Genomic DNA, 18568 nt, shown 5'->3' with positions numbered 1-18568 from the left:
ACGTACCGACCGCGTGCTAATTTTGATAACTCCGATAATATTGCTTGAATTTACCTCAAATTTGGTGCGAATACTCTTGGAGTACTATACTTTCATATGGAATAAAACAAAATAAATCAATTTTTTGAAAATACAAGCTTACATCCCCTTAAAAGTGTCGAAGGGGCTATAAAATTCGACAGATTCTAAAAATTATCGATCGAACATTTCGAAGGTCACCTTTTTCCATCACTTATTAATTCTGTTACTCAGTATAAACTAAATACTAAAATTTTAAATACTGCATTAATAAATCACCTTGCATAGTAGTAAAATATAAAATATTCTACCTCGTAGTGCATTATTCAGGTTTTCATTACTTTTCCAAATCTTTTGGTTGTCAAAAAAGTTTTTCAAGTAAAGGATTTCATGTTTACACTAAGGAGTTAAATATTTAATAAGCCATATTTTTGTAGGGACCATTAGTTAGATGGCTTAAAGTCAACTTCAGCGAGTGTTTCTGCGCTTGGATTCACGTTAAAGCGTTGAGGGTATTTGTTGAATCTGTTTTAAGGTAAGTTATAGTTCTGTTCGTGTAAATGTGAATCGGTTAAAATGTGTATTTTAAAAAATATAATGTTATATCGAGAAGAATACTACATTGACATTTTTATTTTCAGATATGGCCTTCCCGTCAATTTCCAAGCTATTTTAATTCACCCCAATAAGAAACAATTAAAACGTTTAAGAGATGTCTTGAACCAACTTTACGGCCACCTCGATAGTAGTGCTGCCCTTTCAGGACCTAACGTTGATGTAAGTAAAGACACACTAACATGTGTTTTTCCATTATTTTCAGCTAAAAGTGGCTCTTATTACAGATAGGAATAACGCTAAAATATGTCGGATAACGATTGTTTAATCGTTTAAAATAGCCTAAGATCCCACTGCAGGATCACTACGTTTATAACGTAGTTAATCAAAGTCACATTTTTACATACTGAATACTACCCTTATTGTCAATAATTATAGAACTGCACCTTAAATCTTACAACAGGTGTTATAATGAAACATTAACTTTCTGGAATATCATACGTGATTTTGTATAATTGATCAATCAACCCCTACAACCGTCCCTATTATGACTTTTACACATTTACGTTCAAAAATAATTGCACATTAAATCCACCAATTTTTTTCGTAAATATTTACAAACACGAAATCATAAATCATCGTGAGTAAAGACGTCACTATCAATCTCTTCCTCTGCTTGATGTACAATTGGAGCACTTTTGTTACAATTTTTTCCGAACATCCATTACAAATTGTGTTGTACAAAAGCTCAACTTTTTGCATCAACGCACCATCCTTTTTTGCAATTACCACAAAAACATTTTTATGAGTTCTGGTGCCGGCTTTTTTTACATTATGTATTCTATATTCTGATCCTTCCATAATTTGCCACCTCCAATCAGTTGAACTAATGTTTTTGTTGCCAAGCCACACTTTTATTTGATAATAAGTTCTCATTTAGACATCTACAGTAGGATCAAGGGTTGATAGTTGACACTGCTTTTGGTGGTAGCCTTAATAAAGGAATAATATCGCATCTGCTCAAGATACTTTTCCAAGTCTTCGATATTTTTCAATGTATTTATTTGTATATCTTTGGCAGCTCCATATAAGAATATTGAAGAGTAACTACCAACTTTTAAAATATCTTCTAGTTCAGCGTTATTACTGTAAAATATCTCTGCTTGTTGCCTCAAATCAGGTCTTTTTTCAATTATTCGAAAATTTTTACCTTTATTGGAAAATAACCAAATTATCACATCCAGTGAAAGAATGAGAAAAGGCGTTTAATTTTGCTCTGTTAGGATAGCCAACTTCAAATCTTTTGGATGAGTATACCGTTGATGATACATTTCCTACTTTGGAAAATAGATTTCTTATATTTTAGCTCTGACAGTTAATATTACGATTACATCAACATCTTCTGCTACAATATTTTTTTTTAATGTTGACTAGGCTTGCATATCTATTTCGACTATTAGCTCGTCAGCTTCACATTTTCCTTAGTGGCAGCTGATTGATTTATTTTCTAATCTACCTCCCCTTTCTCTGTCCAATGGCGCTACAGCCCAAATCGGGCCTTGGTCTCCTCCAAACTATGCCTCCAACCTTGTCGGTCCCGCGCCGATCTTCTCCATGTTCTCACGTCTAGCAAATTTTGCGCTTCCGCTGTCACTTCATCCTCCCATCTTTTCCGTGGCCTTCCTTTTGGTCTTGCGCCCTGCATTTTACTATATAGGGCTCTTTTCGGCAATCTTTCTGTCTCCATTCTTACTACATGACCAGTCCAGCGAAGTCTCTGAAGTTTAACGAATTCTGAGATCGGTGTCTTTTTGAACAGTTGGTAGAGTTCAGGGTTGTACCTGGATCTCCATATTCCACCTTCCAAATAAAGAAAAATACTGGCTGGGTCTATTGCTTTCACCTAGTGCAACCATCTCTCTTCTTAGTATTGGTTTTTCATTCAAACTCTTTTAGTTTTTAAGCTAACCATTTTGTAGTTTATTTTGAAAGCTACAAGATTGTGTTAAGCCCTTTGTTTTAAGAAGGGTTGAAAGGACATGAATATGGTGCTAAACGCATGCGAATACAACCTTTCAACTGTTTCTGGATTTTCTCTGTATCTTTTTTAGTGGTTGAGGTATTTTGACAATAAGGGGATTTTTTTGAGAAATTCCGAAAATAGTGTCTTTAAACTCAGATTGTTTCAAAACTAAACCTTCTAAATCAGTCAAACTTCTAGAATGTAATGTTTGTATATAAGTGAAGTAAATTGTAAATAAGCAACGAATAGTTTCAACCAGAGGGCTTTTGGCGGGGGTGTGTTTGTTACTTTTTGCGTCACAAAAAATATAAGCGCACATTATTTTAGTTATTACTTATGTACCTTAATATTCATGAAAACCACTTTTACTGGTGGTCATTTTAAAGGTTTTGTAAGATCTTTAAAAAGTTGCTTCATGAAAAAAACCGTTTTCCGGTTATTCAACATCATATGTTTGGATTTTTGTATTCGATTAATAAAAGTCTACTTTCGAACAGCCATAAGTTTGTTAATATTAAGTTTACGGTAATAATTAAAAACGAACCTCTTAGTTTTTTAAGCTTCATTTTACACCCTAACAGTTTTCGTGATAAAATGAGAATTTTTGGAGTTATTAAAAATAAATGAAAGAAGTACAATTTTTGTCAAAAATTAATTAATTACTATTTCATATAATTTGTTTAACTTTTTACATATAAAATTCAAATTCAAGGTACATACATTATATCAATTAACTGAATATATTGTAGAGTTTCCATCAGTCTGGTTACAACCAATGCCATAAATGTCTCAAATCCTTTCACTATGTTAATTTTTACAGTTATCATTTAATTAACAGTATATATAGTACCAACGCTTTGACTTAATTAAGGTTACAGTCGTTTGCTTGATTGTTTCAACTTTGTTTTTTAAAATTTTTTATATTAGGTATTCATTATTTGTTCCATGTTCTTGATTTTTTAGCTTATAGGTTTTTTGTTAAAACAAAGACCTATGTACTGTGGCCTGATGATGAGGTACATATTGTAAGCGTCGAAACCGGTAGCCTAGAAATTCTATTTCAATAAAAAAACTTACCTAAGATTGACACTAGTATTATGGACTCACATTGGCAACCTTTTCATATATTAATTACTATTAATTGAATTAAAAATATTTTCGGCCACTTTTTGACTGGCAACCTATTATTAATAAGTTTTCCTGATTTTAAATGTATGTAAAAATGTAAGTTTGATTAAGTACGTTATGAACGTAGTGATCCTGCAGTGGTATCTTAGCCTACCAGCAATTGGCCAAAAATAATTGCTTCCTTATTAAACTTCCTATCTAGTAAACATCCTGTACCAAATAGTTTATTGTCTCCACTGCTGAAGAAAAAACATTCTTCCATTTCTTGAATTACCACGTCTTATTAATAGCTAAAATAAACTTACAGTTGCAGACTTCTTCAATTGAGAAAAGAAGAATAATCATGAATAATGGAAGTGTATATTCATTAATTTATTTAAAAGCTTTTGGTTAACTAAAAATCCCTCTTTGGTCCAGAAAAAAATTATTGACAAATATATCTACAAATAATTACCACTATAGTTAAGGTACATATCCAATTGTTTCACCAACCGATGTATACCCGGCTTAATTAAATAATTATTGTGGTTATCGCTTGAAGAATTCATTTAGGGAATTTTGTACTTCTTCGTCCGACTGAAAAATATTACCTTTAAACGCCTTTTTCAGTAACCCAAAGAACTGAAAATCACAAGGCGATAAATCGGGACTATAGGGTGGATGCTTTAAATATCCTACATTTATTTCCTTGTAGATTTTCTTTCACTAGTTTGGCAACATGAGACCGAGAATTGTTGTGCAGAAGAATCGCACCACGTGAGAGTTTCCTGGAACTGTCGGTGTTGGTTTTTAGATGTCATACTTTTCGTGTATATCTGCATAATTGTTGTCTAAATCTAATAATTCTGACTCTAAGTAATCTTTAAAAAATCCTAATCATAATCATTATTGAATGTGTACTTTGTTCCAGAAACTTTATGGGAAAGTTTATTCAAACGAATGGTATGGTGCATTATCCATTACTACCGTGTTTAACTCACCTATTGAAGGATTTGGGTTGCGATCAGTTTATTCTCAAAATAATCCTCGAAAGACTCCTCATTTCCTTTGGTAGTCGCCTAAATTTTTTTGTTTAGAAAAACTGATTAGAATCGGTCATTTTAGAAACAATATGAGTCAGAAATTATAGTTTTGAGTAAATCACAAAAAACTGTTTTAAAGCGCTGTAAGAAAAACTGATTTAAAATTAATTGTTGCAATAATATTTCAGTATCCTGTACATTATGCATTACATATTTTTTGTAAAAATTGTTTTTAAATATTATGGTTTTAAAAATAGTGAATTACGTTGTTTAAGAACAGAAATAAAAAAAATATTTTTTTGGAAATTGTATTGTCTGTCAAACAAAGTATAAGCATTAAGTATCATTAATCGCATCACTAGTAGGCCACTGCATAATCTCTTCAAAAAATGATCTTTTTTCCTCTGGTATGTATGGTTAGTGATACAACCATTAATAACTTCCGATACTGTTATAGTCACTGGTTGGTTTGAAGAATAAAAAAAATGGTAGTAGTTTGAAATTTGGAAAGTGTTTTTTTATCGTTTTCCTTTTCTGCCCATTGAGTCGGTAGACAAACGCGTTTTTTTTTTAATGTTTAGGTCATCACTTTTCTGTATATTCTTTTGAGTGGTAAAAAGGGTCAAAGTTTTTTATGATTCTTTTTATTGCCGCAAAGTTTCTATCGTTTGGCAAAAAGGAATGGCCACGTTGTGGAAAGTACTGGTTTATGGTTTTAAAACTTCCAGTATCTACTAACGAAAGTAGAAATCTCACTACAGTATGATTCCGGTTTTGACTGGCACAGCTGTCAGAAAATAAGTGAAGATGTTTCACTGCAGTAGGCACTTCACTTGATATAATCCATAAGAAATGAAGCAACTTCTTTGGGACCCGTTCTGGCTTGACCCTCGTGGTAGGTGTAAAACATCCCTTATTTTTTTGCATATTGTGAATTCCAAAGACGTTTTAGGTTAGTTGACGTAAGTAAAAAGTCTCTTGTACAGGAATAAGTGGAAGTTAAAGATTTTGCATATAACCAAACGTCAGATCACATACAGTGGCATCTGTCTTGCATATCTCTGCAATTTCTGCCATTTTATTGTAGAACTTCTTTGCGCGTCTTTTATGTACAGATAATTCCGCAACTGCCACGTGCTTCGCTGTCTCGTTTAAAGATGGACTCTTAATTTTTATTTCTAACTGTTCACATTCACAGCAAGTGTCTACCTGTGGACGTCCAAAAGAGAGAACATTTTTTCTGGAAAATCTTTAAATAAAATTTATACTTCGCTGAATTATTATTATTATCACCAAATTTGGCACAAAATAGGTCATACATAATTCGCACATTCAATTTTTTGTCCTAAGTAATGCTTCCCTTTCCCTGTGTAATGTGAAATCTTGTGGGAGAACTCCCAATATTAGTCTTAATCTGCTCTATTAAATTTTCAGATTTAGCATTCCCTGAAATATTTTTTCCACGTTTATCTAGTAGTGCTTTTCCTTGTACAAGAAGCTTAGAAATTCTTCGAATTCTTTCATGACTCACAGTGTGAGTTCCCATGAAAGCTTTTTTGCAAACAGTAATTTTGCCACCCGAGCCTGTCACGGAGTAACTAATATCTTCTATTCTTTGGATTTTCATTTCGAGGTCGTCTCTTTTTTACTTCACACTTTCCCATAAGCCCGTGTAAGTATGAATCGTGTGCATTCTTGGTAAACATGATTCTGAATTTGGCAAGTATTTCAGTCCTTACATCCGCATTAACTTTTTCAAAGCACTTCAAGCGACAACTAAAAAAAAATATATAATAATTTTGCGTTTTAAAACTATCTTAACCTTTAAACTTACCGACAGTCTCCTCCTGGTTTTCAGGTACAACATTACCTTTATAATTTTCATATTATTCCCCACACAGCCTCGCTTTCTTAATAGTTTCTGACTTATAATTGTCTTTTTTACATTTTTGCACCTATAGTGCGTCGGCAATTATCTTAAGGCCAGACGTCTGTCTTTTGCGGCATGCAAAAGATCGCCAGTGTTATTTATGCCTGCCCGATTATTCTTTATGTTCCGTAGCCACGACATTTGTTTGCGACCTACTCCTCTCTTGCCTTCGATCTTTCCCTGGATGATTAGTTGAGGGATTGCGTATTTTTTTCCTCTCAGAATATGGCCGAGGTATCCAATTTTTCGTACCTTGATCAAATTGAGTAGTTCTCTCTCATTATTTGCCTTTCTTAAGACTTCCTCGTTTCTCACCCTATCTGTCCATGGTATGCGGAGCATTTTTCGCAACGTACACATTTCGAAGGCCTCCAACTTATTAATGGAAGGTACTCTTAACGTCCATGTTTCCATGCCGTATAACAATATGGACATAGTATTTAACCATCCTCTAGCGGAGATTGAAGGAAAGATTTCGGTTACATAGTAGCGGTTTAAATTTGATAAAAGCTTGTCTTGCTTGTTCGGTACGGCATTTTATTTCTTGTTGAGGATCCCATTGGTCATTCATCATCATTCCCAAGTATTTAAATGTTTTCACTTGATCGATTGGAACATTATCTACTTGCAGTTGTATTCTTAAAAGTGCGTTTTTTCTTATTGCCATGCATTTAGTTTTTCGAGCATTTATCTTCAAGCCATATATTTTTCCTACGGTGTTTATTTTATTTAACATGTGTCGGCGGCGTAAGAATGTTATTTATCGGGAACCCGTTTACCTTTATTCCACACTCAGAGCCTTCCTGTGCCTCTGCAAAAATGTTCTCCACATAGAGATTAAAGAGCATAGGAGACAAAATACACCCCTGTCGCACCCCTCTTAAAATTTCAAATTCTTCTGTGTCGGTTGATTTGTTCAGTCTCACTCGTGCTTTTTGATTCCAATGGAGATTCTGGATAACTCTTATATCTTTCTCGTCAATGTTAGCGTTGTGTAACATTTTTTTTTTTACTTTTTTCTAAATCCAGATCATTATTCGTGCCATTTATTGCAGCCATCTTGATTGATTTGTTTACAAATGACAATTCCGCGCCGAAATAAGATCAGTCGATGACTCATGTGGTTTTATACTGGAATGGGTATTTATATTAAGCCGTAGTTTATTACAGCAAATCGAGACTAATGTCGTTTCTGCTTAGTATGGTACGTTGACGTATAAAAAACGGATTTATGAAGAAATGTCAATATTGCCAAAAATTTACTCATGTTGTTTCTGAAAAGATCGATTCATTTATAGTTTGGTAGACATACGTTTATGTAGAGGAACTATGCAACTAAAAGTTGTTGTCGCATTACTTTCTAGTTGTACAACTTTTAGAGAAAGACTAAGCAGAAATAGGAACTACGACTAAGGGTACGTTCATAACGGAGACCATCGCATGGTATCCTCGCCTAGATCATAACACTGACAGTGAAGTGAACGCTCGCATTTAAAATAATGCATTTATTTTACCTGGCGATCGATAATATAGTACTATCCTATGGTTGGAGCGAGGGTCGGCGCCTCGTTATGAGCGCCCACTAATACCCCTGAGTTGAATTTTGTAGATATTATAGTTTCTAAGGTATTCTCGCACTGTGCACGCTTATTTTTAAAATAATGTCAAACTGTCAGTTTCTGTCAAATCAATCATGGCCAACTTACAATAATGATTGGTAAACGTTAAAATATCTACCAAATTAATACTTTGATGGAAAAATAAAAATATCTAGAAAACTGATAGCTTTGGGTATAGGGAGTACTTCATAAAATTTGAAGTACGATATTAGCTTTTCGATAGTGATATAAAATACAGGGTGTTCTATTTAAAATTACCAAGAAAATAATGTACTTGCATTTTGACTTACCCTGTATTTGATTTAACGAATATTATGAAAACGAATATATTTTATAATTTTTAACAATTATTAAAAAACTATGGTTTCTATAGATCAATGTTCTCCTTTTTATTTACACATGGAGTTAAACTTGGTACGATTTTCAGGTAATATTGGTTATAACTTTTTAAATACCCCGTATAACATAATTAAACTTTACATTGTTGTGATGTGGAAGTGAAGCAGATTTCAAATTTAAAATAAAATACAGGGTGTTCCATTAAAAAAAAACAAGTTTGGTCTGCCACCATCTTATGGAACACCCTGTAAGATTGTAACTAATTTTAAAATGGAGAGTTTAAAGCTGCCTACAATTTTTGTCAATAACTTTTTTTGTAATTTTTACTATAACAGATCTACTGAGCTTCCCCATACTAATCAATTACCCTTTATATGTATATAACACTTCGGTTTTTCAAATTTGTTAATTGATATACTTTTATTATATTTTCAGAGCGTTGACATTCCAGGCCTCGGATTCGGCCAGTCAGAGTATTACCCATACGTTTACTACAAGTTAAACGTCGACATGTTAGAATCGAAGATCTAAACTCACGCATCAATCCAGACTTTGTTATTAATAGGTTCCAAACAATTTTAAAAAAAACGTACTACAAATACAAATAGTATATTTTTGATTACTCACTCTTTTGAGGGGCTGTTTTAATGTCGGTAATTTTAAGTTTTGTCTTTACTCAACGTCCATGTAGTACCCCGTCATTGTATGTAAATTAAAATGGGTAACAAAAAATCTAGAACTATTTGTTTATTTGAAAATGCATTTAAAATTCGTTTAACGATGATATATTTGCTTTAGTGTATCATGTAATACTCCAATTGAACATATAAATCGTTATTAATATTATTTCTTGTTGATAACATAAAAGACACCATATTATTAGAAACTTCATTCGAAAATTAAACAAATATAGATGTATTATGACGCGTGTATGTGGTGACAAGGAACGTGTTTAAGATTTACTTATATCTAAGAAAAAAATTATCTATATTATAGATGTCTGTTCAATAAAATTTACAGCAATCAAGAAATAGATTAGATATAATTTTTCGTAAAATATTTGCGTCAGAAACTTCAGGTTGTGATACAATATATATTTACTCCTACAGAATATTTGTTCAATATTACCAGCACCAATATCAAATATACGAAGGGATTTGAAATCATTAATTTCCTTATTAGTAATGAAGATGCCTACATAAATAATTTACTCATCAGTTTAATCCAAAGTGATGTCAATTGTATTTGTTCTAATAATATAACTACTTGTCTAAAGAGTATATGAAATTGTTTGAAATGACAGGGTATTATAGGATTGCCCCAACAAAATATTTTAGATGTAGTATGATGCTTCATCAGTGACAATATATTTGACGTGTTTTATTATGGGCCACTCTTTAATGTAAACCAGTATTGATTTATTGTAAATAAATATTGTATATATACTACAAACCAATAAAATATTTTGCCTTTTGAATCTATTTATAAAAGATGATTCCATATTGTAATATAGTTCAATTAGTTGACTACTTTTTTTTTGAATTTATTTCAGAAATAATTTTAAGTGGTTATTTGTTCAATGTACTTGTTAGAAAATAAAACTATTCCAATTGTTAACTAGTTAATTACTTTCTGCTACCACGTCAGTCCCGAATAAAAAATCTGACAGTTTTAACGTTTAGATTTAGAATCAGTTATTGTTATGGTTGCGCATGTAAGAATAATATAAAACAATTTGATATATCAGTGTTCAGCTCAAAGTATTTAAAACATGCAACCGCATTTAATTCCACAATCGAGTACTCGATGTAGTAGCATAATATTAGCCTCCAGGACCTGCTGAACTGCAATCTCAAGTTGAATCTGTACCTGATTACTGTGAACGCGTACATAACAAGAAAATAAATCGAATTGATAGCCCGGAAAAATATATGAGAGCAACAAAGCAATCCAAAAAGGCTGATTGTATGATATGTTGAACTATAACATGCAGGTTAAAGTAGTCCAATTTTTATACATTTTTCTCGAGCTATCCCAGTTAAAAAAAAAATGAATGTTTTGCGTGCCAAGTTCCATTCTAAAAAAAAAACGAAGCTCGGAAAGTTGATTAGTCCACTTTAACGTGGCGGTATCTTATGAGTACGATCAGTTTAACGGATTACAACTTTTATAACATTTTCTCTGTATATGCCAACTATAATTTGGATAAAAACTCTAGATCTTCACTTATAATCTGTTCAATTTTTAGTGCTTAAGGTTAAGGTGTCATGGAAGATTTTAAGAAAAATGCTATCTTGGTTCCTATATAAAAAAATATCAAAGTTATTATAATGTTTATAAGCTAAAAGTCTAGTCTTTTTTCAAACGGTTTTTTAATACCAATTTTGATAAAATGTTGAAATTTTTTAAATACATCTTGAAGCTTCAAAGAATTAATTGCGATCTGCTAAATACCTCCGGAGTCACTGTTTGGGCAAGTACAGTTGTTATCGCTCTCCGGGATAAACAAATTGAATAATTTACATCTATTTGTTCGACCTAGTTGAGATTTAGCACACTTAACTCATTAATTGCCAATATTTCAAGTATTTATATGTCATTATTAAAAGAAAAATATTAACATTTATAAATTACTGAAAAAATACGGGGTTTTTGAAATTATCTCAGTCAATTATTTATGTATTTTAATTCAGAAACTCGCAAATTAAAGAACTTTTTAAGATTACAACTTGTATTTGAACCATTTTTCTCTAAAATGTATAAAAAACGTTTTATAGGCAAAAAATGGATTGTTCACCTTTTATGATTGTTAAAAAAAACAAAGGAAAGTCAGCTGTGCGTGTTCAAGTATTTGTCATCAGGAATCCCTCATATATCTTTTATAACCTTTAAAAAACTGCTATAAGATTGTTACGTGAAATCAATGAGTTTTTCACTATGTATTTGGGATATACGAGAACTAAAATGCATGCATAATATTGTTTAATGTAATATTATGTAATTAGTTAATTACTAATAATATACGTTCAATCAGTAACACAAAACAAAATATAATTACTTAAAAAAACTAATTAGTCATAAAAAATATTTATTTTGTTGGCAACTAAATATTGGAACATAGAGCGAATATTTATTTTTAAAACAGAGCAGCATCGCCCCTAGAGAACCTCTAATACAGTTAGGCATTGACTCGACTAAGGATCTGTAATGTTCAGGGGTAAATTCATTGCAAATCTGCTCTATTTTGTCTTTAATTTTCTTTCACTTTATGCCATGTTTCAATGTTAAAAACTTCAAACCTTTTAAATCCCCGAGTAAGGACGGAATATTTCCTGCTTTACTCCAAAAAAGGCTTGACAAACTACAGGGCTTTTCATATTTCATAGCATGCCTTGTGTTAGGTCACATTTCAAAAACTTGGAGGGACGCAAAGGTGGTATTTATACCAAAGACGGGAGAACCGTCCTACGAACGAACCGAACTTTTATCACCCCATATGCTCCACCTCCTTTCTCCTAAAATTAATGCTTTAGGAAATTTTACGGTCCGTTTCAGTCCTTATGAAAACCCTCAGCTTAATGCGAATAACTCATTTGAGGTGATCATCACCAACACACACGTCGAATTTTGATTTCACACTAAAAATTACCTGGGACTAATCTTCTACCGACAAGAAAGTTTAGATTTTGCACACACGAGCCTGGTTTCTTAGGCTATAGGCAACAGAAAAGCCACGAATGGTTTTTCTTTTGCGTATAAGAAAATATAATTTTTTAAATGCGAGTACACTTTTAAATTGTTACCTGTAATTCAACCTTATAAAACTTTAATTCAGATTTATGTATGCACTTGCTACAGCATTCCCTTGACACATTTAATAAAGTTTCATGATTCCATTCAGCTGTAACTTACCTTATAGTATTTCTTTGACCTTTTTTGAAACTTTTACTAATACTCTCCTATTCCTATCAGAAACTAGCTTTATATGAGCAGGGTTTTCAATTTTTTTTTATCTAAGCCGTTAAACTATATGAGCCGTTGAAAGCCAGAGTGGTACAAGTCACAAAATTCCATTTTTGCCCAAATATCGGCAAAAGATTCATTTTACAGGAATCTATATTCACACAAAATATGAAATAATTATGTTTGCCAATGCACCCAGAGATGGCACAACTAGTTTACCTAGTTAACGAAATGCTAATGGCATTGAAAGGCAGAGTGGTACATGTCGCTAGATACGTGTACGTGACTTATACCAATGTGGCATTTAACAGATTTTAGTAGCACGTTTGAAATTAGTTTATTTTGAGATCTGAAACATGAGTTCTAGTGAATCTGAAACAGAACCTTTTCCTGGTAGTGACAGTGAATAATATTTCGAACTGGATAATTCGAAATCATCATTATCTTCAGGTATAAATAGTTATTGTTTACATTTAACAAAATAAATAACCTCTAAATTATCTTAGATGAGAATGAAAATGTTTTATCTGATGAGACATTAGGTTCTCAAAGTAAGCATGAAAGTGGCAATCAAAGGAAACGAGTTAGAAAAAAGCGCTTTAGAGAACCCGAAAAACATATCAAGGTAATAACGTAAGAGAAATAGGAATACAGGACGTGAATATTACAGTACATCTGGCAAAAAGGTACCACAAAAAGCATTTTCTAATACTAATTGTAATTGTAGTTTTAACCGAATTGATGAGCAAGAGAGAAAAACAGTATTTGAAAACTTTTGGAAAATGGTGATTTTTCTGCACAAAATGCATTTCTTTTTGGTTTAGTTAAACAAAGTGCCATTAAACGTCGACGTCCTCGTGATCAAAGTAGAACTAATAGTAGAAGTAACACAAATATGTATTTTTTTAATACTTTAAATATTTCACAAAATGTTTGTAAACAGTACTTTTTACAAACGTTTCAAATTTCGAATGGTCGACTTGAAAGAGCAATTCAACGTTCACGTGTTTCATCGCCTGGAGAAGATTTGCGAGGTAGGCATAAACCAACAAATAAAACTCCTGAAGAACGTGTAGAATATGTACGTGAACACATTGGCAGTTTCCCCATGTACCAGTCCCATTACACCCGAAGTCATAATCCGAATAAAGAATACCTCAATACCAGATTGAACATAAGAATTATGTACAATCTTTATAAAGAAAAATGCTCAACAGAGAATATAAGTCCAGTATCGGAAGCAATGTACCGAAATGTATTCCATCGTGATTTTAATCTACACTTTCATAGTCCATCTAAAGACACATGTGTGAAGTGTGATACATTTAAGGCAAAACTAGCGTGTATCACCAATGAGCAGGAAAATACTGATCTAAAAACACAGCATGCGTTGCATTTGTTGAAGGCTGAAAAGGCAAGAACAAGTCAAGCTAATGACAAGGAATTGACTATTGTAAATACAGGAAAAATGTACTGTTTTACGTTCGACCTAGAAAAGGCTTTGACTTTTCCGACATTAACCTGTTCCATTGCGTATTATAAAAGAAACATGTACCGTTCGCGTCATAAAAAAATGGTATAACTCTTATAATCGAAAATCGTGTTTTTAAAGTTGTGTAAGTTGATCTTGTCACATAATTTTCTAGGGCAACGTTGCCAGTTTTACGAAATATTATATCAAATCAGCTAAAAGGAGGGCTGTGCGACAGACACATTATAAAATTATAGTAGATGCATTCCAATGTTCCCTGTGCCAATACCCTAAGTTTAAAGATCATTTAGATATTTTGGGCATTAACGCAACCCTCTCTCTTGTTATTAAATTTATTATAGATACGGTTTTTCGTTGTTAATGATAATAATACCTATATAAAACTTTAAACATTTTTTAACCTTTTTTTTATTTAGATTTAGTGCAATTCCGTTATCTGTGATGGCAACAACGAATTGTTTCACGAACCAAGTCTGAACACAGGTTTACATTGGGAAAAAAAAGTGTACCAGTTTTATATGACAGGAACTGTACGTATACAATTTAGGGATACACGAGTTGGCCGAAAAAGAAAAGTCTTTTATGTATTTTTGGGATGAAATCACTGCTTCCAGGGGATCACAAGAAATCAGATCATGCATACGAAAGCATATTTTGACAAATGCAAATGCAGCAAAGCATATTATTGCTTACAGTGATGCTTGCGGCGGTCAAAACCGCAACTTCAAGCAGTGTTTGTTCTGGTTAAAATTAATGGCAGATACAGATATTGAAGTAATAGATCATAAGTTTATGGTGTCGGGCCATTCATTTTTACCAAATGATCGAGATTTCGGTCAAATTGAACAGTATGCCAAAAATCGTTTTAAATATATGCCTGAAGACTGGTGTACAACAATAAGAAAATGTAGGAAAAAAAGGATATGGTTATGATAAGTCCATACCACCCTATCAACGGGAGTATTTTAAGAATATTTTGGAAGACCCGTCCATTGAAGATATTGGACCCTTGGGAGAGGAAGAACTTAAATGATTTTATGATTTTTTGCTAATAGAATAGTAGTTTAAGCTGTAGTTATTTTTATTACTTTTATTAGTGTTGAGAAGCAAGGGGTCTATCAAAAATTATTAAAAAACCAAAAGTAAAATTAAAATTATCGTGCTAATTTTACACCAAAATCTAAGTTAACATGTTTGTAAACTATATTGAATAAAAAAAATTATAATAAGACGTCTCAGGATTTTTCAGTAGCATCTAAACCTTAAGGCTTTGTATCTCACAATATGCTTGTAGTGACTTGTACCACTCTGGCTTTCAACGGCTCATATAATGTTCATAGTTTAAAATTTAATCTATTAGCAATTTACAAAGTTAACTCTTCATATTCCGGTAAATAAAACTACGTATATCAACATATATTCGTATTTATAGCCAGAGTGAAACCGACAAGGTCCTGAAAGTCGATTAAGCTAAAGAATTTATTCTTCATTCACAAATTGTTGAGAGCACGAAATATGCCTCAAACTCATAAAACGGTCGTAAATCATAGGCGTTCCTAAGGTGTTTATTCATGAAATAATAATATAATGTTTTAATACTGTTATATATAATATTGATAATATTTTAATACTAATATATTTAGCAAAAAAACAATTAAAACTTTCACGACTAATGTTGGTTATTATATTATATTAATAAAAATAAGAATTTAACCATTAACAATTTTGTAAATAAGAATACCTTATCTCTTTGGATATTTCAATACTAATCTTCGCGTTTAATCACTTTACTAGAAAACCTGGAATTCATATCCGAAGGTACTATTCGTTGCAAGATAATTAAAATAATTATATTCGAAACTTAACTTGAAAGGGTGAGGTTATTACGAACGAAAACAATTTTTTTTAGTACGTTTTTGATCGCATGTAATTTACGGCTCGTCGGTGTTTCCGCGTCTACGGCAGTAATTAGCGTCTCTAATATTTCTTTTGCGAATTATATGCAGTGCGTGAGTGATTTTTTATTCCATATACCTACGAACATATACGTACCTTTCGCTCGTGCTCGTTTTGTTTAATTGTTTGTGATGGCTTCATCATCAAGTTTTACACCGGTACTGTTGCGTACAGTCAGTAAGTCTGTCTATTCACCAAGAGAGAAGACTATTGTCCTGAATGTTCACGATGCTCTGGTTTCTCAGAATCCCACAAACACTGTTCGCAATATAGTCGAAAGTTGTGCCAACATGACTGGCGTAGGAGAGTCAACTTTATATAGATTCCTATCAGAAAGAAAAAAACACGGTATAGCTAACCTAAACACAAACGAACACTTAAAGAGAGGGAAAAAACCTATTGAAATTGATGAATTTGCCAAAAATGGTATTCGAAGGAAAATTCATGGATTTTTTTTCAAAAAAGAAATACCAAACCTAAACAAAATTTTTACAAGAAGTTAGAGACGACCCGGATTTGCCTCATATCGGACGAACTAAATTGTGGCAAGTTTTAAAAGACTTAAATTTCCGGTGGGAGAAATCAGACCGAAAATCACTTTTGATTGACCGGGAGGAAAAGATGATGTTGGAGAAGAAATTATCTAAGATTCATACGAAAATTCCGGGCTGAAGAAAGGCCCATCTTCTACCAGGATGAAACGTGGGTAAACTCAGGTCATACTCTAAAAAAAATTTGGTCAGATAAAAATATATTAAGCTCCAGGCAAGCCTTTATGGAAGGTTGGTCTACTGGTATCTCTCCACCTTCTGGTAAAGGCAGTAGATTAATAATTTCTCACATTGGCAGTGAAAAAGGATTTGTTAAGCATGGTTTGTTGGAATTTCATTCCAAAAGCACAAAAGACTTTCACGAGGAGATGACAGCTGATGTTTTCGAAGAGTATTTTGAGCAAATGATTGAATACATACCACCAAATTCAATTATAGTATTAGATAATGCACCTTATCATTCACGACTAGTAGAAAGACTTCTAACGAATGCGTGGAAGAAACAGGATATTCTTGACTGGCTGCGGAATAAGTATCTGCCTTACGAAGATGGAATGGTAAAAGCAGAACTTGTAAAAATTGCCCGGCAACACAAATCTAAGTTCAAGAAATACGTAGTTGACAAAATGGCGGAAAGGCGAAACATCGCAGTCTTTAGAGTTCCACTCTACCACTGCGAAATAAATCCAATTGAACTCATTTGAGCACAAATGAAAAGTTATGTGGCTAGAAAAAATACGTCATATAAAATACAAGTTGTACGTGAATTGTTATATGAGTCTTTATAACATATTACAAAACAAAACTGGAAAGATGCAGTAAGACATGTAATAGAAGAAGAACAAAAAATGTGAGATCTTGATAACATAATTGATGCGACCGTAGAGATTATTAACCTAATTATTAACCCTCAAGACGACTCGGATTCCGAAGTTGATCCTATTTATTTTGAATTTGAATAGTTTTCTAAGTAAGTAAGTAATAGTAGTTGTAATCGTAAGGTATTAAAGGGGAAAGGCGCAAAATGTCGCTTGTCAAAATGTTCAATGTGTTTTAAATGTATCCATTTTTTTTTCAAATCCTGAGAAAACTAAAAAGCATTTTTGAAAAATTTAAAAGCAGAATGAAATATTTTTTAGAATAAATAAAAAGTTTCTTTTGCATGCAATATTTTCAATTAAAAATTATACTATATTTTCTCTTTTATTTTCACCCCTGTTACATAACATTAAAATAAACACTGTAGAAGTTTTCAGGGACTTTCTGCCCTGAGTAATAATGTAATCTTTCATTCTGCGTTTAAATTTTTCAAAAATATTTATTAGTTTTCTCCGGATTCGAAAATAATGGATACATTTAAAACACATTGGAAATTTTGCCAGGCGACATTTGGCGCCTTTTTCCTTAATTAAATAAATGTATCTTTTACAAATGGCAAGAAACTTTTTATTTTTGAATAAAATAAATAAGTTTTATTAAAAAATACAATTTACATAAGTACAATTTAAAAAAATATATTTATTTAGTTCAAATAAATGTTTCAATCATATACTCTACGACACTGGTCGTTCATATCTAACCATTCAAAATACCCCCGTAATAGGATTATAAGGTATTGTATTCCTTCAGATATAAGGTGGGTTAGTCGAAAACGTCTTAAACCGTCAGTTTTAGGTTGGTTTTTACTATTATATCGTATTACTTATCCTCTCTGTATTTCAGTTTTCTAATTAGGGTTAAACTTGTAGTGAGCTATCAACAAATTGTGAACCGGGTATAATTCCCGGAACCATACAACTATGAACAGAGAACAAAATATTTTTAAAAACTCTGTAAATTAAGTAATAACTGGAAACCTAATAATAAAAATGATGACTGTACTTCTTAATAGTACACCAATTATAATATGGAATTATCAAGCATAACCAGAGGAAAAAAATTATATGTGCTGGACCATTAAAAATAGGCAACA

The 18568-nt window shown here is 32.3% G+C and overlaps 1 protein-coding gene across 1 annotated transcript in view; it reads left to right on the top strand.

Moving 5' to 3' along the window:
• The window catches only part of Vha44 (V-type proton ATPase subunit Vha44), a 59861-nt gene extending 50241 nt beyond the window's left edge, over positions 1 to 9620 (top strand). The window contains exons 7-9 of the mRNA XM_072522724.1: positions 456 to 553; positions 660 to 795; positions 9070 to 9620. Coding sequence (XP_072378825.1) covers positions 456 to 553; positions 660 to 795; positions 9070 to 9165 — 330 coding nt within the window. The 3' untranslated portion in view covers positions 9166 to 9620. The remainder of the gene's footprint in view (positions 1 to 455; positions 554 to 659; positions 796 to 9069) is intronic.
• Positions 9621 to 18568: the final 8948 nt, after the last annotated feature.

Source organism: Diabrotica undecimpunctata, chromosome 2, assembly GCF_040954645.1.
Source record: "Diabrotica undecimpunctata isolate CICGRU chromosome 2, icDiaUnde3, whole genome shotgun sequence".
Taxonomy (NCBI): domain Eukaryota; kingdom Metazoa; phylum Arthropoda; class Insecta; order Coleoptera; family Chrysomelidae; genus Diabrotica; species Diabrotica undecimpunctata.
Note: the sequence above shows the minus strand (reverse complement) of the source record. Positions and strands in the feature narration are given on the sequence as shown.